The 22,679-nt window shown below is 38.3% G+C and overlaps 1 protein-coding gene across 2 annotated transcripts in view; it reads right to left on the reverse strand.

Moving 5' to 3' along the window:
* The window catches only part of ZFYVE9 (zinc finger FYVE-type containing 9), a 138,900-nt gene extending 116,483 nt beyond the window's left edge, over nucleotides 1-22,417 (reverse strand). For both annotated transcript variants that reach the window (XM_046663332.1, XM_046663331.1), the window contains exons 1-2: nucleotides 22,313-22,417; nucleotides 844-946 (exon numbers count right to left, since the gene is read on the reverse strand). In XM_046663332.1, coding sequence (XP_046519288.1) covers nucleotides 844-913 — 70 coding nt within the window. In that variant the 5' untranslated portion in view covers nucleotides 914-946; nucleotides 22,313-22,417. The remainder of the gene's footprint in view (nucleotides 1-843; nucleotides 947-22,312) is intronic.
* Nucleotides 22,418-22,679: the final 262 nt, after the last annotated feature.

Genomic DNA, 22,679 nt, shown 5'->3' on the forward strand with positions numbered 1-22,679 from the left:
AAGAAGATGTGGTATATATACACAATGGAATACTACTCAGCCATAAAAAAAGACGAAATTGGCCCATTCACAACAACATGGATGGACCTCGAGGGTATTATGTTAAGCGAAATAAGCCAGTCAGAGAAAGACGAACTCTATATGACTCCACTCATAGGTGGAAGTTAGTATATTGATAAGGAGATCTGATCGGTGGTTACCAGGGAAAAGGGGGGGGTGGGGGGAGGGCACAGAGGGGGAAGTGGTGTACCCACAACATGACTAACAAAAATGTACAACTGAAATCTCACAAGGTTGTAATCTATCATAACATTAATAAAAAAAAAAAAAAAACGTAAATCTTTTAAAATTAGGTTTAAAATGTATCTTTACTTTATTGGCCAATCAATACACAACAGGCTATTTTTCTTAGCTTAGGAAATACAACCACACATTCTAAAACTTTTCTTGACCATAAATTTGTTGTATAGAGTAGAGAGAGCTCATGCTCCACTATCATACTGCCTGGATTCTAATCCCAACACTTAGTAGCCAAGCCACTCTGGAGAAGTTGCTTAACCTCTCTGAACCTCTATTTTTATCTGTAAAATGTAGATAAGATCTACTTTCATTGGATTATTTTAAACATTAAATAATATAATCCATGTAAAAATGGTTTAGCGCAGTATCTGACACACAGTGCTAAAAAATGTTAGTTCTTCCTCTGGACATTATTATGTAATAGTTTTGTCATTAAATCATTGGCCCTGATTTTATTTTTCTTAAAGTACTGCATCCACTCATAACCCCACATTCTCCATATCATAAATACATTCAAAGAGATTCACCAAAGTAAATTCTCACCTTCGTTTTGTTCAAATTCATCTAACACCTTGTCCAGGTTGTAAGCTTCTGCTTGGAAGTAATTCTCCATCGGTGAGAAAACACCACTCAGAGATGTTTAAACCTAGAAAGTAGGTCAAATTTGTATTATACTTTCAATTATTAAAATATAATTTATACACATTACAACCGATACAACAGAAATACAAAGGATTATAAGAGACTACTATGAACAGTTATACGCCAACCAATTGGACGACCTAGATGAAATGAATAAATTCCTAGATACAAACAACCTACCAAGACTGAATCATGAAGAAACAGAAAATCTAAATGGATCAATTATTAATAAGGAGATTGAATTAGTAATTAAAAACCACCCAACAAAGAAAAGTCCAGGACCAGACGGCTTCACTGGTAAATTCTACCAAACATTTAAAGAAGAATAAATACCAACCCTTCTCAAACTCTTTCAAAGAACAGAAGAGTAGGGAACACTTCCAAATTCATTTTACAAGGCCAGCATCACTTTGACAGTAAAACCAGATAAGGACACTACAAAAAAAGAAAATTATAGGCCAATATCTCTGATGAACAAAGATAAAAAATCCTCAACAAAATATTAGCAAACTGTGGGAGGTAAGGATGATTCAACATCCATAAATCAATCAATATGATATACTGCATTGACAAATGAAGGATAAAAATCATACGATCCTCTCAACAGATGCAGAGAATGCATCAGACAAAATTCAACATCCATTCATGATAAGAACTCTCAACAGAGTGCGTACAGAGACAACGTACCTCAACATAATAAAGCCATATGTGACAAGCCCACAGCTAACATCATACTCAACAGTGAAAAGATGAAAGCTTCTCCTCTAAGATCAGGAGTAAGACAAGGTTGCTCATTCTCACCACTTTTATTCACATAGTACTGGAAGTCGTAGCCAGAACAATCAGGCAAGAAAAAGAAATAAAATGTATCTGAATCAGAAAGGAAGAAGCAAAACTGTCTCTAGGCCAGGTGACATGATATTATAGTAGCAAACGCTAAAGATGCCACCAAAAAAACTGTTAGAACTAATAAATGAATTCAGTAAAGTTGCAGGATACAAAGTCAACACAAAAATCAGTTGCATTTCTATACACTAACAACAAACTATCAGAAAGCAAACAGTTCCATTTACAAGTGCATCAAAAAGAACAAAATACCTAGGAATAAATTTAATCAAGGAGGTGAAAGATCTGTACACTGAAAACTCTAAGACATTGATGAAATAAACTGAAGACACAAATAAATGGAAAGATATTCCATGCTCATGGATTGGAAGAAGTAATATTGTTAAAATGTCCATAATACCCAAAACTCAAATCTCCAGATTCAGTGCAATCCTTATCAAATTTCCAATAGCATTTTTCACAGAAATAAAAAATAATAAGGGGCCAGCCTGGCAGCACAGTGGTTAAGTTTGCATGTTCTGCTTCTGTGGCCCGGGATTTGCCGGTTTGGATCCCAGGTACAGACCTACACACCACTTGTCAAGCCATGCTGTGGCAAGCATCCCACATATAAAGTAGAGAAAGATGGGCATGGATGTTAGCTCAGGGCCAGTCTTCCTCAGCAAAAAAGAGGACTGGCAGCAGATGTTAGCTCAGAGATAATCTTCCTCAAAAAGTAAAATAAAATAAATAATAAAATCCTAAAATTTATATGGAACCACAAAAGACACCAAATAGCCAAAGCAATTTTGAGAAAGAACAAGGCTGTAGCCATCACACTTCCCAATTTCAAACTACATTACAAAGCCATAGTAATCAAAACAGTATGGTACTGGCATAAAAACAGACACACAGATCAATGGAACAGAACAGAGAGCCCAGAAAAAAACCCACACATAAACAGTCAATTAATTTACAACAAAGGGGCCAAGAACACACAACGGGGAAAGGATACTCTTCAACAAATTGTGTGAAGAAAACTGGACAGCCGCATGCAAAAGAACGAAACTGGATACCTATCTTACGCCATACACAAAAATCAACTCAAATGGATTAAAGACTTGAACATAAGACCTGAAACCATAAACCTCCTGCAAGAAAATATAGGTGGTAAGTCCCTTGACATTGGTCTTGGTGATGATTTTTTAGATCTGACACCAAAGAAAGGGCAATAAAAGTAAAAACCAACAAGCGGGACTACATCAAACTAAGATGCTTCTGCTCAGCAAAGGAAACCATCAACAAAATGAAAAGGCAAGCTACAGAATGGGAGAAAATATTTGCAAATCATATATCTGACAAGGGGTTAATATCCAAAATATATAAAAAACTTATACAACTCAATAGCAGAAAAAAACAAAAAACACTGATTTTTTAAAATGGTCAGCGGAGTTAAACAGATATTTTTCCAAAAAAGACACACAGATGGCCAACAGGTATACAAAAACCATCATTAATAATCAAATAAAGCAAATCAAAACTACAATGAGATATCATCTCACACCTGTCAGAACAGCCATTAGCAAAAAGACAAGAGATAAGTGTTGACAAGGATGTGGAGAAAAGGGAACATTTGCACACTGTTGGTGAGAATCCAAATTGGTGGAGACATGATGGAAAACAGTATGGAGATTCTCCAAAAAGTAAAACTAGAACTACCACGTGATCCAATAACTCCACTTCTGGGTATAGATACCAAGGAAACAAAATCACTATCTCGAAAAGATATTGGCATCCCCATGTTCTTTGCAGCATTAAAGCACTAATATATAAAATATTACTCACCCATAAAAAGGAAAGAAACCTTGCCATTTGTAATGACATGAATGGGCCTTGAGGGCATTATGCTAAGTGAAATAAATCAGAGAAAGACAAATATCGTATGATCTCACTTATATATGGATTCTGAAAAAACTTCACTCAAGGAAACAAAGAAAAGATTGGTGGCTGCCAGAGGCAGAGAGTGGGGAGCGGGGGAAATGGATAAAGATGGTCAAAAGGTGCAAACTTCTGGTTATAAGATAAATAAGTTCTGGAGATACAAGGTACACCATGGTGACTATAGTTAACAATACTGTATTTTATATTTGAAAGTTGCTAAGAGAATAAATCTTAAAAGTTCTCATTACAAGAAAAAAAACTGTAACTATATGAGGTGATGGACGTTAACTAAACTTATTGTGGTAATCATTTCATAATATATACATATATTAAATCATTATGTTGTGCACCTTAAACTAATACAATATTTTATGTCAATTATATCTCAATAAATCTGGAAAAAGTGAAAAAAATACAAAGATTTAAGAATAAAATTTCTTATAAATCTACTCAGATCACGATAAACTATAAAACCTGACATCTCTATAAAATCTGTCACCACATTAGATATATTATAAGATCTTTAAGCTAATAAAGTCTAGAAACCTGTAAGCTGATAATCATTAAAATGTAACTAAATGTAGAAGGCAGACCCAGTGATCATTTCAATAGGACATGCCTCTAAAGATAAATTTCAAATGCTGAGAGAGGAATCACTTTCTTTGGGATAAAACTACCTTTCTACTAGAAAAGAAAGCCCACAGAATTTTTTTTTTTTTTTGAGGAAGATTAACCCTGAGCTAACATCTGCCACCAAGCCTCCTCTTTTTGCTGAGGAAGACTGGCCCTGAGCCAACATCCTTGCCCATCTTCCTCTACTTTATATGTGGGACGCCTTCCACAGCATGGCTTGCCAAGTAGTGCCATGTCCGCACCTGGGATCCAAACCGGTGAACCCCAAGCCACTGAGGCGGAACGTGTGAACTTACCCACTGCGCCACCAGGCCGGCCCCTTACAGGATTTTTTTCAAATGGAAAATGACAAGAAAGTTCAAGCAAGCATGGGGGTCAGCGCTATTAGTTCCAAAATGCTCTGACTTGGTTATTCTTTCTAAACTTCTCCCTTTCGAACACCATTTCTATGTCTTTCTTGGTATTAATTGATGTATTCTGTGGGCATAAACACTAGATGTATCAACTATTTAATGGAACATCAAGAACACACAGTGGTTGTTGAATAAATTGTCCCATTTTTTCCCCTCCATTACCACGATCCTAATGCTCAGTAACGCCTTAATTTCTCGAAATTTTCCTTTCAAACTGAAAATTCTGCTTGGCTTCTTACTGGTATATATACAGGCAGATAGGATAGGAGACAAGATTACAATTCCCTCAACAAGTCTGAGTACGGAAAACATGAAGAAGAGAGAAAATCGAAAATGTAATATCCTGCTATTACAAAATTTAAGTCAAATATAAAAAGTGGTGAATTTTCTTTGACCTATGGCATTTCTTCTTCTCTGATGCATATAAAAGTATCAATATTGTTTCTCTCATTTTACTAATAAATACAAGCTCAGGAGATTTAACTGACTTATTCAAGTATTTCCCCATGATTATTAATTTAGTTAATGTTTATTTATTGACTGACTCCTGTTAGGCAATTTAAGTTTAGGTCAACAAATAGGCTACATAATCTATGAATGGTTTTTCTTAAATCTATCTTTTGTATCTAGTCATTTACAGTTCAAAATCATTTTCATATACATGCCATTTTACTTTGATAAAGACAACATATTTAGACCACCCAATGCTAAGAGCATAAAAGAAATTTCTCACAACACATAATCTAGCACATTTATTATACACCTCCAACACTTAGCATTCCATGGTCATTATATCTAAAATATTAGTAAACAAATAATCATATCAACTTATCTATTGTGCATAAATAAATGCAGGGTATTGTGATCAACTCAAGTCTCAGACATCATCCCTACCATAAAGCAGCTTATAATTTACTTAATGGTAAACAATGCTAAATAAGAAAATTTAATAATAATAAATTATTTTAATAACAACACAGCTCAAGAGACACACAGTACTTTGTCAGATAAAATTAAAAGGTAAGTGCACATAAAAGTTCAAGAAATGGGCCAGATCACAGTCTGGATGGTCGAGAAAGGCATTATTTATAGTTGAACTGGGTCTAGAGAATGGATAAAATTTTAACAGATATTCCAGATGGGAAAATGCAGAAGTAAAATTTCAAACACAGAGAGACATACAAGGAGTGATCTAGGGACCAGCAATTATTGAGGGATCAGAGAAATTGGAATAAGGATTTATTTACATGGATAACAAGAGGACACTGAAGAGGTGGACAGGCAGTACATTATGGAAGCCCTGGAACGCCAGTCTGAGAAAGGTATTGTATATACTTTAAGAAACGGGAAGTATTATTGTATGATGGATAAGAACATGAACACTAGGACTAGACTGCCTAAGTTCTAATCCTACTTCCTGCCACTTACTAACTATATGACCTTGGGGAAGTTAATTTACCTATACTTAAATTTTCATCTGTAAAACTAGGTAATAGTAGTATCTATCTCAAGATTAAATGAATTAATATAGGTAACATTTAAAACACTGCCTGGCACATAATAAGCAACTGTTTAGGTTTCTAAGCCTTGGAGTTGATCCTTTTATTATAAGATAATCCGGCGACAGTAATTACCAAGGCTAGTTTTCAGTTCCATCCTCCTTCTACTAACAGTTATTGAACACCTATTATAGTAGACACTATGCTGAGTGCCTGGACACTACTTGAATATACATTTTTTTCAATGTACCATGCTTTTTCCCTCTTCAGGACCTTCTACCTAACTGCCACCAACACCCTACTCCTTGCCCATATAACTCTACATCTTTCAGCTCTTAGCTCATATATTACTTTTACAGGGAAATCTTTCCTGAACTCCCCGAAAAGGTGAATTCTCCCCTTATAATCTCTCACAGCACTCCATTCTCTTCCTTTATAATAGTTATCACAATCTATAAGTAGACATCAGTGTGATTATTTGATTCATGTCAATCTCTTCCATCAGACTATAGGCACCACAAAGACACCAGCAGACGGTGTTCTGTGATTAGCACAGAACCTGATGTGGTACCTATTCAATAAATACCTGTGGAACAAGTAAATAAACAGTGTATAAAGAGCTGGTCAAGAAGCTGTACTGAACTCCAATTACAATTATTGATTCAGGCAAGCAACAAAAATGGACGCTAAAATCTTTAGGTAAAATGGTTATCAGGGAAGAAAATATTCACGGTGCCTCAAAGTATCATTCCACAGACAACTTATTAATTACAAAGGAGAAAATGTATGTTTACTGGGGAAAGATACGGTAAGCACTACCTTAACCAAAAGATCAAACTTAGCATTACCAATAATTTAACAAGCTGACATTATGCACCTCCTGATACAATGCAATGAGAAGTTTAAAATATCACCCATACAGTATTCTTGCCAAAACTGTTTAACCTGAATTGAATCATTAGGAAACAAGTAGAAAAATCTAAAATGTGAGGTATTCTATGAGACAACTGGCCTAAACACTTCAAAAAGCTCAGTGTTAGGAAAAACAAGATCATTCTAAATTAAAAGATACTAAATAATCAAATGCCATACACGAACACTGGCTGGATCCCAGGTAAGAAAACACATATATACACATACACAGCAAAAAATGACATTTAGGAGTCAATCAGGGGAATTTGGACTATACATCAGGTGACACAATGAATTAATAATCATTTTCTTGGATGTGATACTGATATTTTGATTTTGTAGGAGAGTGTATTACTTTTAGGAGATGCCTGCTGAAGTGTTGAGGAAAGATGTGTTATCTGCAACTAACTTTCAAATAATTCAGAAAAAAAAAAAAGTATGTGAATGTGAGTGTAAGTGAGTGGGGAGAGGGGTGCTCAAAAAAAGGAGAAATGGTTAAAAATTGATGGATCTAGGGGAAGGATATATGGGTCTTATTTGTACTATTCTTTCAACTTTTTCAAAAGAAGAGAAAAACAAGTATACTGAGCTGGTAGTCGGAAGCATTCCTTCCCACTTTGAATATAGAAATTCCAGACAAAACAGATTATTTTAAAAGAATATAACAGTTAAATTCAGAAGCAAGAAAGAAATATACAGATGCCATAAACCAAGAAGAAACCAAGTCACAGCAACGACTGAGAACTGAAGGATGGCAGTCCACAGGGGTTACAAAACTAGACAGCAATCTTCAGGCCTGAGATTTGAAAGAGAGTAGAAGGATGGGAATTAGTGGCTGCAAATTTAATGAAAGAAGTTTCTGCGCTGGAGGGGGCTCTAGGTTCTCTCCATTAAGCTAGGAGCTGGAAAAAAAATGCCCCCAAGTGGCCTCAAGACTCAGCAACAGAGCAGAACGGAAGAGAGTGCCAATAAAATAAATCTTCAGAGATCAGAATTCCCAGCCTGGCCCTCACTCAGGAGTGGGAATGATATTAAGTCTCCCCATTCATAAACATAACATGGTTTATCTCTATGCTTACTCAGCTTTTCCTCTTACAAGTTCTTGTGACTTGTAATAACGTTTTCAACTTTAAAAAGTCATTAAATACAGGATAATGGAGAGAGAAGGGTGCATATGGCTATAAAGGAGTAGCAGAAGGGAGATCTCTGTGGTGATAGAATTGTGCTGGATCTTAAATTGCAATGGTAGTTACACAAATCTACATGTGATAAATGGGAGAAAAATATATATACCTCCATGAATACGCTCACAGCAGCATTATTCTTAACAGCCAAAAGGTGGAAACAATCCAAGTATCTATCAACTGATGAACAGAATAACTAAAATATCAATTTCCTGGTTTTGATACTTTCTAAGGTTATATAAGATATAACCAATGAGGAAAAACTGGGTAAATGAGGGTACACAAGAACTCTCTATACAATTTTTGCTACTTCCTGTGAATCTATAATTACTTCAAAATAAAAAGTTGAAAAAAATTTAAATAAAAGTTAATTAAAAATTAAAAGTGAATCCCCACCTCAACTCCATGCAGCAATGAGGATACCTAGCACCACATTTGGTTTCTAAATATTGTTATCTACTAAAAGGAACCAGGGCTCCATGGAGAAATGGTTAATTCCAAAGCTGGAGTAGAAAAAAATACAAGAGCTTTGATGATAATACAGAGAAATATGAACCCTCACACATTGCTGGGGGGAAAGTAAAATGGTGTCGCACCTTTGGAATACAGTCTGACAGTTCCTCCAAAAGTTAGCCAGAGTTACCCTATGGTGTAGCTATTCCACTCATAGGTTTATACGCAAGAGAAATGAAAACAGACATTCATAGAAAAACTTATCCGTGACTGCTCCTAGCAGCATTATTCATAAAGCCAAAAGGTGGAAACAATCTAAGTATCTATCAATTGATGAATAAATAAAATGTACTACGGTATACTGATAAAACAGAATAGTATATGACAAAAGTGGATGAAGTACTGCTATTTGCTACAACATGGATTATTCCTGGAAATATTACGGTAACTGAAAGTAGTAGACACAAAAGCCACATATTATATGACTCTATTTAGATGAAATGTCCAGAATAGGCAAATCCATAGAAACAGAAAGTAGATTAGTGGTTGCCAGAGGCTGGGGGGAATTGGAGGGAAACGGGGAATGACTACTAATGGATACAAGATTTCTCTTTGGTGTGATGAAATGTTCTGGAATCAGGTGGCGGTGATGATCGTCAACTCTGTAAGCCAGTGAACTATATACTTTAAAAGGGTGAATTTTATGCATATGAATTATATTTCAATTTTTAAAAAAAGGAAGAATCTTGACTATCTTGTGTACTGGAAAGCAAGGAAGTACTGCAAGAATGAGTGGATGTGTCAAAAAGACACAGACACCAGCTTGAAGGAGCTCCCACAGGCCAAATCAGACACAATTTGAGCACAAACACAAATGATAGCAATGGAGTACAACCCACTGAATAAAAAAGAAAATCATGAGCCCTTACAATATGAATGAATGAATCCCAAGTGTGATGAGGAATGAGATCTTCACACAGTTTCAAAGTTCCTCTCCGCAAAAATATTAACTAATTATCAAAGAAAAAAGAGTAACTTCAGAGGCAAAGTCTGGCAGGCACCACCTTACAAAAGCGATCAAAGCAATCATCAGTAATGGAACAAACAGAAATCCATGCTCCCTGACGGGTTGCAATGAAAAGCCACAGCAATAGTGATACTGGAGGAGGTTCTGTGTGTGGTGGGGACAAGGGGATGTGCGAACCTCTTGTACTTTCTGCTCAATTTTTCCATGAACCTAAAACTACTCTAAAAAAATAAAATTTATTAAAGTCACGCATCACTTAACAATAGGGTTGTGTCCTGAGAAATGTGTCATTAGGCAATTTCGTCACTGTGTGAACATCATAGAGAGTACTCACACAAACCTAGATGGCAAAGCCTACTCTGCATCTAGGTTATATAGTACAGCCCATCGCTCCTAGGCTACAAACCTGTACAGCATGTTACTGTACTGAATATTGTAGGCAATTCTAAGTATTTGCGTATCTAAACATAGAAAAGGTACAGTAAAAATACTGTATCAAAGATAAAAATGGTACACCTGTGTAGGGAACTTACCATCAATGGAGCCTGCAGGAACGGAAGTTGCTCTTGGCGAGCGAATGTGAAGGCCTAGAACATTACTGTACAGTAGACTTTATAAGCACCGTACACTTAGGCTACACCAAATTTATAAAAAAATTTTCTTTCTCCAATAAGAAATGAAGCTTAGCTTACTGTAACTTTTTTACTTTATAAACTTTTTAATTTTTAACTTTTTGACTCTTCTCTACTAACATAGCTTAAAACACAAACACATTACACAGCTGTTCAAAAATTTTCTTTCTTTATATCCTTATTCATTAGCTATTTAAATTTTTTTTATTGTTTTTACTCTTTAAACTTTTTTGTTAAAAACTAAGTGAGTGGCCCAATGGCATAGTGGTTAAGTTCACATGCTCCACTGTGGCAGCCCAGGGTTCGTGGGTTTGGATCCTGGGTGCAGACCTACCCACGGCTCATCAAGCCATGCCATGGTGGCGTCCCACATACAAAACAGAGGAAGAATGGCACAGATGTTAGCTCAGGGTCAATCTTCCTCAAGCAAAAAAAAAGAGGAAGATTAGCAACAGATGTTAGCTCAGGGCCAATCTTCCTCACCAAAAACAAAAAGCAAAAGAAAACTAAGACACAGAGCCAGCCCTAATGGCCTAGCAGTTAAAGTTCAGCCTGCTCTGCTTCAGCAGCCTGGGGTTCAGTTCACAGTTGTGGAACCACATCACTCATCTGTCAGTGGCCATGCTGTGGCGGCAGCTTGCATACAAGAACTAGAAGAATTTACAACTATACACAACGATGTACTGGGGTTTTGGGGGAGGGCAAGGAAGAAAAAGGAGGAAGATTGGCAACAAATATTGGCCTAGGGTAAGTCTTCTCCTGTGGAAAAAATAAACATACATATGTATTAGCCTAGGCCTACACAGGGTCAGGATCATCAATATCACTGTCTTCCACCTCCATATCTTGTCCCACTGGAAGGTCTTCAGGGGCAATAACATGCACGGAGCTGTCATCTCCTATTATATAACAATGCCTTTTTTCCGGAATATCTCCTGAAGGACCTGCCTAAGGCTCTTTTGAGGAAGTGTCACTCTTTTCAGAAATACGTCCATGGTGGTTTGCTTCGTTTGTTTCTTTTCTTCACAGATTTGCTTGTAAACATATAATGCATCGTGAACACTCCTCTTTACTAATGAAAACCTTTCGGTGTTAGGGTCCACGTTTCCAAACTTCTCTTGCAGTTTCCTTTTCTCTTGACTCTTCTTCAGCTAGGCATTCCTGTTCCAGTTCCAACAACTCTTCATTAGTCAGTTCCTCAGGAACCATCTCTAAGAGTTCCTCAGTTTCATCCTCATCGACATCCAGGTTAAAGCTGTAGACCATCTCAACCATAGTCTTGTTGATTTTTGCATCTTCCTCATCCCTGGCAAATCTTTTGAAATCATGGATGAACCTCTTGAGTGTCTTCTTCCAGGTGCCATTCATACACTCCTTGGTGATATCACCCCAAGCCCAAGAAAGGTTCTTGATGCAGTCATAGACGTTGTAATCCTTCCAGAACTGCAACAGCGTCTTGTCGGTGTCTTCCTCAGTTGCAGCAACAGTGTGAGCAAAGGCCCTCCTCAGGTAGTAGGCCTTAAAAGCTGCTATAACTGCTTGATCCAACCAATGGGAGGGAGAAACACTGCTGTGATATTGGGATGAAAATCAACAACAAAAGGAGGATGTCTGCGAGCATTATTAACAATAAGCAAAATCTTGAAAGGTATGTTATTCTTCAAACAGTACTTCTCCATTTAGCTGGCACAGCAATTCAGGAGGGCATCTTGGAAGAGGAGCTGGGTCATCCAAGACTTCGTATTGCTCCTGTGGTATACAAGTAGTGTGTGTTTATTGACATGCTTGAAGATCCTGGGTTTCTCACTGTGCTTCAATTTGTGACCTGCAACACTGCTACCAAGCAAGACAGTTATCCTCTCCTTAAAAGCCTTGAAACCTGGCATTGACCTGGCCTCCGTACGAATGGAAGTCCTTTCAGGCATCCGTTTCCAGAATAAAGAGGTTTCATCCATAATAAATATTTGCTCTGGCAAGTAACTTTCCTCCACAATCAGCTTATCTCAAGTTTCCAAAAATTCTTCAGCTGTCTTCACATCAGCACTCACAGACTCACACTCACTTCCACATTATGTAATGAATAATGATTCTTGAATCATTTAAATCACCCAGAGCTAGCAGTAAATTCAACATCATAGTTGAGTCCAGACTTTTCTTTTGACATCGCAAACAAACTTTTTGCTTTGCCCGTGATTGTCTTGGTGCTGAGAGGTATACATTTCTGTGTCTGGTCTTCAATCCAGGTCATTAGAAGTTTCTCCATGTCTGACATAGGCCCTTCTCAAATTTGTGTTGGTCTCGTTGCCTTCAATGAAGCAGATCCTTTAACAGCTTCCATCACTTTGTTCTTCTTCTTCAAAATCATAGCTATGGTGGAATGGGACACGCCTGACTGGTGAGCAATAACTATCAGTGATTTCCCACCTTCATATTCCTCAATCACTTTTAGTTTCGTTTCCAGGTCAATCACTCAACATGGCCTCTTTCTGGCAGCATTAACAGTGGATTTTGTACACTTAGGTGCCATGATGAACAAAACAACACAAGATTAAATCAAACACAAGAGAAAACAATGCAATCAAGAGATACAGTAAACACGAGATGTATGAGGCTGCTGCCGGCATAAACATGGCATACTGTTTTACAATAAACTTTTTTTTAATAAGTAGAAGAGTAACACTCTAAAATAATGATAAATAGTATATAAAATACATAAACCAGTAAAAGAGTCATTTATTATCAAATATTATGTACTGTACATAATTTTATGTGCTATACTTTTACACGACTAACAGCATAGTAGGTTTATTTACATCAGCATCACTACAAACATGTGGTAACACATTGTGCTACAATGTTACAACAGCTACAACACACTAGGCAATAGGAATTTTTCAGCTCCATTATAATCTTATGGGACCACTGTCATGTATGTGGTCCATTGTTGACCAAAATGTCATTATGCAGTGTGTGACTGTATTTTAAAAAAAAAACAAAAACCTACCACCACTTTTGTGATATTCTCACTAAAAATGCATAACCTGAATCTAGTCATGAGGAAACTTCAGATAAACCAAAATTGAGGAACATTCTACAAAATAACTGGTCTGAAATCTTCAAAAGTGTCAAGGTCAAGAAAGTCGAAGACTACAGAACTGCTCAAGATGGAAGGAGACTAAAGAGACATGACAACTAAATGCAACATGGGATTCTAAACTAGATGCTTTTGGTATAAAGGACATTATTTGTACAATTGGCAAAACCTAAATAAGGTCTGAGCACTAGATTGTGGTAATGCGTCAATTTTAATTCCCTGATTTTGATGGCTTGTACTGTGGTTATGTAGGAAAATGCCCTTGTTTGTAGGAAACACACAGTTTCAAAGGTGATCGGGCATGCAGCTAGCAACATACTCTCAAAAGGTTCAGAGAAAAAATGTTCTTTGTACTATACTTGTGACTTTTTTATAAGTTTGAGATAGTTTTAAAATTTTTTAAAATGCACCAAAAGTGTCTATCATATTTTTAATTTCCAGAACACTTTCTTTTTCTGATCCTTTTTATGGCATCTTGATCTCATTTCATGGATATAATTTCGTCTCTTACCTCTTTGATGTAATTACAAACAGTTTGGGTTTTTTCTTTTTTTCAAACTTTCTTCTGTTTCCAATATTATTTCCTCAAAGTTCCTCCTTTGTACTTTTGTGTTTTGGTCTCTCTCATATTGAAGGCTTTCCCTAAAAGCGTATCTCCTGAACAAATAAGTAGTGCTAAAAACAAGACAAGAAGCTCAAAATGGAGTCACTTATGCTAAGCCCATATCACCAAACCAAGACTTAATTACAGTTTTGGCCTCTCCCAGGAATGAAATCTTAATCCAGTTAATCTGGAATTACCTGGTCAGCGTTAGTGAGGTAATCCATCTGATAAACCCCTGCCATTCCCTAAAGGAAAGCGACCTTGCCACAACCAAGCTGCTTTTGCTAGTATAACTTCTTTGTCCCGCTCCTCTGTCTATGTCTTTCATTTTGTCTAGCTCCTCAGAGCTCCCTTCTATCTGCGATATGGGATGCTGCCCAATTCGTGAATCACTGAATAAAGCCAATAAGACCTTTAAAATTTACTCAGTTGAATTTTTTTAATAGTATCATATCGGTGGCAGTAGTGAGATCCAAAGGAAACTTCTAATGGTTTCTGGGACAGCAAGAAACACAGGCACTGGTACCAGTGAACCCTTTGAGTTCTCTTTCTTGTGGTTTCTGAGAGCCATGGGTAAGTTCCTCTTGGTTCTGAGCTCCACCCTCTTTGCATCAAGCTCCCAGTCTAACTGGCTTGCTAGTGCAGGCAGGTCGGCGTGAGCTAGCAGATGGTTCCACCTGGAACTCAGGCCCCTACCCCTCAGTTCAGTCCGTAGATCCCCACTTGATTGGAATCCTGAGTCCTTGGTTTAGTCCCCAGATTCTGCCCTGGCAACGAACAGTGGTTCAGTCCGCAGTCCCCATTTGATTAGAATAGCTGTCTGCAGTCTCCATTTGTTGGGGTCTGCTGGTTCAGTCCTTTCCCCAGCCCCCAGTCCCACGCTAGGAATTGCTGGTGGTGCATACAAGGCCTTCTCTTGGCCTGGTTACCGTTGATTTCTGCTGGTAAATGCACATGAGGTAAAGGCTACTGCTAATGGGAATCTCAAAAGCCAAAAGCTACAAAATTGGTGGGCACGGTCGTGCATTTAACAGCTGTTAGAGCGCTCACCACCTAACTCTAACACTCCCATGTTAGGATAAGTTGGTCACAGAATGGGTTAGATTAACACCAGGTTCCCTGTCAACCTCAAGAAAATTTCCATGCAACAAAGTATACTGTAAAAACACCACACAGTCCCCAACCCAGAGGCATATTCCTCTTAGGTATTAATTTAGCTCCAAGAGACCCAAGGCTTAGCAAAAGAAATGGGATCCTTAAGTTTCAAAGAGTTGAGCATGCCACGTTCCAGCACATCTGCTTATTTTATGTCTAATAACTATGGTCCTGGAAGTGGTAGATATTTACAAAAATGGCAAAATCTTACTAAAGACAACCTAGAAGTACAATGGTCAGTATAGGGAACATTCCAATTAGATAAGATTATTCATTTAAGAAGTGCACTTGAAAGCAAGGGTTCCCAAATCAAACAAAAAGAATGGGATAACTAATTTAATTGGTATGCAGAAGCTTCCAAAAGGCTTTAATATTCCAAAATAGCTTCACTGAGTTATTCCTTGCAAAACACTATTGAAAAATTAAAGACAAGAGGTACCTAAATCGAAATACAGTAAGATTGACATGACTCCTACTGTTCCCCTCTATCCTCCTCTACCCGAGTACTCACATTCTACTCTCTGTCCGAATTGCCTTTCCACTCTAAAGAGACTACTAAACAGCTACCTTTTAAAATGAGACCATCCAAGACTTTAGGTGATCCTTTTCACCTCCTGGTTCAAAGACGGAACTAAGGATCATAGTTAAAGAATTTTCAAAACCCAGGGAGGATCCCCATACGTTTTTTGAAGAATTTAGAGTCCTCATCAGGGCCTATGATTCCAGGCTGCTAGAACTTTATCAGCTTGTGCACATGCCAGTAGGACCTGGTGAACCCCAAAAATGGAGCAGACTGGCGTAACGTGGAGGATGACGTTCAAGATCCTCAATCTTCAACATGGTCCCCTTATGGACCTGAAAAAGCTCACAAAATAGCAATCTTTTAAAAGCTATTCCCAGAGTCTTCCCTGGCAGCACACTGAGTGGTCTATTATTCAAACATGCAAACAAAAGAAAGATGAATCTTTGGCCGACTTTAAAGCCTATCTGAAAGCTCCCTTCCCACGGCATTTTGGGTTCTATACAATACATGATGTCACACAACCTGCTCTAGCTGCCCTATTTGTAAACAGATTATCTTCCAAGATTAGTGGACGGATAAAAAGGCAGAAAATAGGATGAGAGGCCACTGGTCTGACTGAACTCGTGACCACAGCTGAGCACTTCGAAAGAACTTTGGAACAAGACCATAAACAAGTCACCAAGCTATAAGCCTTACAACTGCAACAGCTCCAAGATCAGAAACCTAAAAGAACACCTGGGGCTCCCCCATTGTACTCTCCTACAGATCCATCATCAAAACACTGGCCCAGGGATCAATGCGTCATCTGTAATAAACTGGAACACTGGAAAAAAGATTGTCGTCAAAGGTTTAATGAAAATCTTTCAATATCAACTCTACCGCTCCCGTCTCTACCCCAGAGGGAAGGACCCCAAATGGACCCGTCCCAGAGTTGACACGACTCTGAGGGATTCTCTGGTAAACTGCTACCAGTAATTCCCTTAAACAGCCAAAGGGAGACTAAAATTAAAATTAATTGGAAACCTCACCAAATTCTGGCAGATACCAGAACTACTCTCTCTACTTTAAACTCCACTCTCATAGGATAACGAACCCTTTCCAGTGAAAAAGAAGTTTCTACAGTGAGGGTATCTAATACAATTCAGTTTCTAGCTCAACTAGTTCAAATGATTCTGGGACCTTTCTCTGAAAAACATTTCTTTTTGTTAAGTGATACAGCTCCAGTCAGTCTATTAGGTAAAGATCGTCTTTCTAAATTAAAAGGGCTAATACACTTGGCCTCTAAGGAAGATCTCACCTTAGAATTTCCTGACTAACCTGAACCTGATCTTTTATGTTCCTTACAATCTGTCCTTCATACAGAAGAGAAAGAATTCCAGCAAAAGATCCTTAATTTAATCAAAGTCCCAAAAATATACGGGCACCTCCAATACTGACAATGGAAGAATAAAAAGTGCTGAACCTATAAAAATTTAGATAGACATAACTAAACCTTTTCCCAAATTGTCTCAATATCCATTTAAGGCCCAAGTCATACGAGGCCTCACACCAACAGCAGAAGACCTAATCGTCCAGGAGCTAATCAGTCCCTGTAGCAGACCCTGCTACAGGCTGATCTCGCCAGTCTGGAAACCTAATGGGTGGAATGGCAATTTGTCCAGGACTTGAAAGCTGTTAACAAGATAGTTATTACCGGTTTCCTAGTTGTTCTAAACGCTAACACCCTTTTATCGAAGTTTCACCATGCTCAAAATAGTTCACTGTTGTGGATCTCCCTTTAGCCTTCCTCAGCATCCCTGCAGACCCCAACAGCCAGAATCTATTTGCCTTTACTTGGACCAATCAACAATATACCTGGACAGTCATGCCTCAAGGGTTCACTGAGGCCCCTTCTTATTTCTTCCAAGTGCTGCACCAAGATTTAAGCATGCTCCAGTTTCCCAGGAAATCAACCTTCTACAGTATGTAAATGACCTCTTGCTATGCTCAATTACCAATCAGGCGTCCATACAGGATTCATTTATTTGCTGCAACAGTTAGCTGAAAAAGGACAAAGTCTCTAAGGAAGAATTACAATTATATTTAGACATTGTTCATTACCTAGGTCATAATCTAAGCACTGAAGGAATCCAGCTATTTCCAACAAGAATTAAACTAATCCAAGAATTCCCTATGCTCACAACTAACAGACAGCTTCATGGATTCCCAGGTCTGGCTAGCTAATGTAGACTATGAAGTCCTAATTTTTCTCTGTTGGCTTCCCCACTCTATGAACTTACTAAAATTTCAGTCCTTGAGCCCTTTCCTTGGGAGGATTAACATAAGCAGGGCTTTATAAGACTAAAACAAGTGCTGCAGGAACTGCGGGCCCTAGGGCTACCTAACTATTCAAAGCCTCTCATCTTATTTGTTCATGAAAGAGATAACCAAGCCTCCAAGCATAAAAAGATCTCACCAGCAGCACCCATCTTTGCAAGGAATTTAGAACTCCTTATTTCAGGCTAGGAGATTTACTTCCTAAATGTGTTGAAAACAAACTGACCCCTAGCTTTAACAGGCAAATGCTACAATCCCTGCAAATGAATCTATTAACAGTGCCACCTCAGCAGAAGTGGTTTGTGCCCCGAGATGATTTACCTTTGTGGCGATTATCATTCTCCTTAGGCCTGTGAATGCCTAGAGAGCTGGTACATAACTGGACAAAGCCTCTCAGGTTATCTAACTGTTGCCTCTAACTGTCCACAATCAAACTGAGACACCTCATTGGTCAACTCCCCTGAATTTACGTTGTTGAGTTAGAAAGGACCAACAAGAGCCGGTCATGATGTAAACTTGCTTCCTGTGGCAGTTCCCTACTCCCCTGGCTAGGAGTAAGTGCAAATGAGGCTATGATCAGGAACTTCTCCTTAACTCTTAAAGATACTGCAGAATCTGCTGCTAAAGCAATAACTCCCCAACAAAAATTTCTAGACTTTCTCTGCCTAAAGTTGTTCTTAATAATAGGATAGCCCTTGATTATCTTTTAGCTGAGCAAGGAGGTGCCAGTGCTATGGCCAACATCACTTGCCGCACAAGGATTAACACTTCTGGGGAGGCTGAAACTCAGCTACATAAGATAACTGAACAAGCCACTTGGCTTAAGAAAGTGACTACTTTGATGGACTCTTTCTTTGACTTACTTGATTTTGATTGCTTTGAGTATTGGGGACCATGGCTCCAAAGTGCACTCCAGACATTGGGAATTATCCTGCTCATATTCATCACAGTAATCTCCCTGGGGCACTATTTTCTCTCAAAAGCTTTAAATGCATGTTTGCAGCCACTAACCACCAACCAAATGATCTCCCTAAGACCAGAACGTCAGAAAAGGAACGAAGAGAATGAATGACTTAAAAAATGTGAACTTGAAGTTATGACCTGTGAATACCACACCGAGGATCAGAAAAAAATGTGAGAACTTCCGAGTGGTAGCCGGGAGTGGCACTAATGCCTTAAATTTTTATCACCTCTCTCAGGTTGAGAGTCTGATCAAAAAGGGGAAATTGTGAAAAACAAGACAACAAGCCCCAAATGGAAGCACTTATGCTAAGCCCCAGGTCACCAAACCGAGACTTAATACTTAATTACACTTTTGGCCTCTCCTGGGAATAGAATCTTAAATCAGTCAATCTGGAATTACCTGCTCAGCACTAATCAGGCAACGTGCCTGACAGACTCCTACCATCCTCTAAAGTAAAGCGACCTTGCCACAACCAATCCACTTTTTGCTAGTAAAACTTCCTTATCCTGTCCCCTCCTGCCTATAAGAGTCTTTCATTTTGTAGAGCTCCTCTGAGCTCTTTTCTATCTGCTAGATGGGATGCTACCTGATTCGTGAATCATTGAATAAAGCCAATAAGGTCTTTAAAGTTTACTCAGTTGAATCTTGTTTTTTAACAATACTAGAAGCCATTTGGAAGCTCGGTATGTGTGGCTTCTCTAGTGGGAGGCTTCCACTGCCTGGTGATTGGGTGGGAACACAGCTATTTCACTGGGAGATCTCCAGGTCAGTATATGTAGGTCTTTTCTTTGGACTCCAGAGAAGAATCATATAACCTCCTGTAAGGGGGTACAGAGATGTAATACCAGGCAGCCACTTTCTGAAAGAAGAATAGAGGAAGGAGTGATGAGAAGAGTCTCAGTTGTCAATATATAGGATATCCCTCAATCCTCCTTGTTGCACTGTGGTGTCTCATCCCTGATCTGTTAATGTCTAATGTCCCCAAATCTTGAGCCTCTTCACTTTCATTTTCCAAAGTAGAACCTGTGGTCTTCTGAGGACTTGAGAGAGGGGCAGTCTTCTTACTGCTTAAGCTGGGCCTCTCAGAGGATTTAAACTTTATGTCAGAATTCTTTACTTATCTTCATATAAAAACATCCATCTCTTACTCAAAATAGAAGTCACTAAATATTATACATGTATATCTCAAAAAGGAATATAATTACTTAATTCAGTACAGTTTCTTCCTGAAGATCTCTTCTTTTGTCTTTGGACTTCTAGAACTCTTCCTTTTTATTCTATTAACCAGAGTCCTCTTGGACGCTCTCTTGAATCTCAGTCTTAGGGGTCCCACTTTCACAGCACTGATCTGATTGCTCCTTTCATGTCTCCTTCACTGGCAATTCCTCTTTATGCCATACACCCTTGACAATGAAAATGTGCATATTCATGCTTCAAAGATTACTAAGCATCTACTATGTACCAGGCACCATCCTAGTCATTAAGTTACAAAGACACATAAGGCAGTGTCTTTGACCTAAAGATGCTCAATGTTTCATAGGGGAGATGGATGAGTAAACTCAAAAATATAAAACACTGTGATACGTACTAATCAATATATACACTGGGTGCTATGGAGCCAAAGAAGTGAATCCCAATCAGACTGACACAGGGGTATATTATTTGGGGTAAGGTAGGCTACTGTAGTAAATATTCCAATAATTTATTACTGCTGATTATTTATTATTATTATTATTTTTGAGGAAGATTAGCCCTGAGCTAACATCAGCTGCCAATCCTCCTCTTTTTGCTGAGGAAGACTGGGCCTGAGCTAACATCCGTGCCCACCTTCCTCTATTTTATATGTGGGATGCCTGCCACAGCATGGCTTGCCAAGCGGTGCCATGTCTGCACCCAGGAACCAAACTGGTGAACCCCGGGCCACTGAAGCGGAACATGCGAACTTAACCACTGTGCCACGGGGCCGGCCCCTATTTATTATTATTATTGATAGTCTTTGCAGTGGATTAAAAACTTCTCAGCGGCCCGGGTTCACCGGCTTGGATACTGGGTGTGGACATGGCACCGCTTGGCAAAAGCCATGCTGTGGTAGGAGTCCCACGCATAAAGTAGAGGAAGATAGGGCAAGAATATTAGCTCACGGCCAGTCTTCCTCAGCAAAAAGAAGAGGATTGGCAGTAGTTAGCTCAGGGCTAATCTTCCTCTAAATAAATAAATAAATAAATAATAAATAAAAAATAAAAACTTCCTATAGAGGTGATGCTTGAAGAATAAGATTTTACCAGGTGAAGGTAGAGAAGGACACTCCCTTCTCACACTCCCATGTATGAAGGCCAAGGCACAAGAAATACCTTGCCATCTGCAGGTCCAGAAGTTTTGGTGAGGACGGCACTACTGCTAAGTGTCTATGCTCCACTCTTAACTGAAGAAAAAAGGAGCTCAGTCTTCTGTCACACACTGTCAGACCCATGCCTCTATCCTTGAAGCTTACATGGAAAACCAGAGAACTCAGTCAGAGTATGCAACACTCCACTAGTGAGTGGCATAATTAGTTTCTGAAACCGATCCTGCCCACACACCCTCCACCCCCCACTGCCATCTTCTATCCCTTAAATAATCATAAGACCTGCAAGAAATCAGACATGACTCCTAGTCAGGAAAAAGTCAATGATTCTTGCTCTACAAAAACTAACAAAATACTTCCAATTTTCTGCTGGAAAATATTGCTCTTCACAACTGGTCTAAAAATACAAAATAAAATAATGTAATTAAATTTCTATTTCTGATTCCCTGCCCCAAATTAGCTTTGTTTAGCTCTTATATTATGACTAAGAAATATAAATGACATTAATTGAGTAGCGATATCACTATTTTCTCTTAACAATATTGCTCAAATTCATGTTCTCTTTCATGCTGAAATTAGCTCTCTATGCTCAAGGTAGAAATTGACTCTAAAAGAGAAGAGCCAAGCACTGGTAGAGAAATTAGCATTTTGACATAATTTAACAGTAATTTAAAAATACTCTTTTGCTCTAGATTTAAGTCAAATCTTTTTAAAAACTACACTCCTGATTTATCAAGAGGCAACGTTATAAATGAAGCAAGCAGCATATATGCACGAGCATTACTTTCTATAGTACTAGTTGTTTTCTTAAATTCAATCTCTAAGAGAAATAAGAACACTGGTTTTCCTACCTTTTCCTCTTACACACGTGCTAAGGAACAGACTTCTCTGTGCTTACTCATGATGCTTGCTGCACCACCAGCCAGTCCTGCTGACTCAGTATGCTCTGTTTGATCCTAAAGAAAAAACACATTGCTCATTATATTTACAAAAGCAATAAGCCCTAATTTTCTTCATATAAATCTATCATAACCAGACAAAGAAAAGCTATGGGGCTTAAATAATAAACTACATCTTCAGATTTAAAGACCTAGCCAGCATGGAATGCAGCAGCAGCCACATTTTATTGTACAAGAAGGCCAAAAGTTAAACGTTTCAAAGAACAGTTAAGAATTTTTCCACACTTCTTATTTTCAATGCATATACAAAGCGAAACAT

The sequence above is a fragment of the Equus quagga genome, chromosome 5 (genome assembly GCF_021613505.1).
Source record: "Equus quagga isolate Etosha38 chromosome 5, UCLA_HA_Equagga_1.0, whole genome shotgun sequence".
NCBI lineage: Eukaryota > Metazoa > Chordata > Mammalia > Perissodactyla > Equidae > Equus > Equus quagga.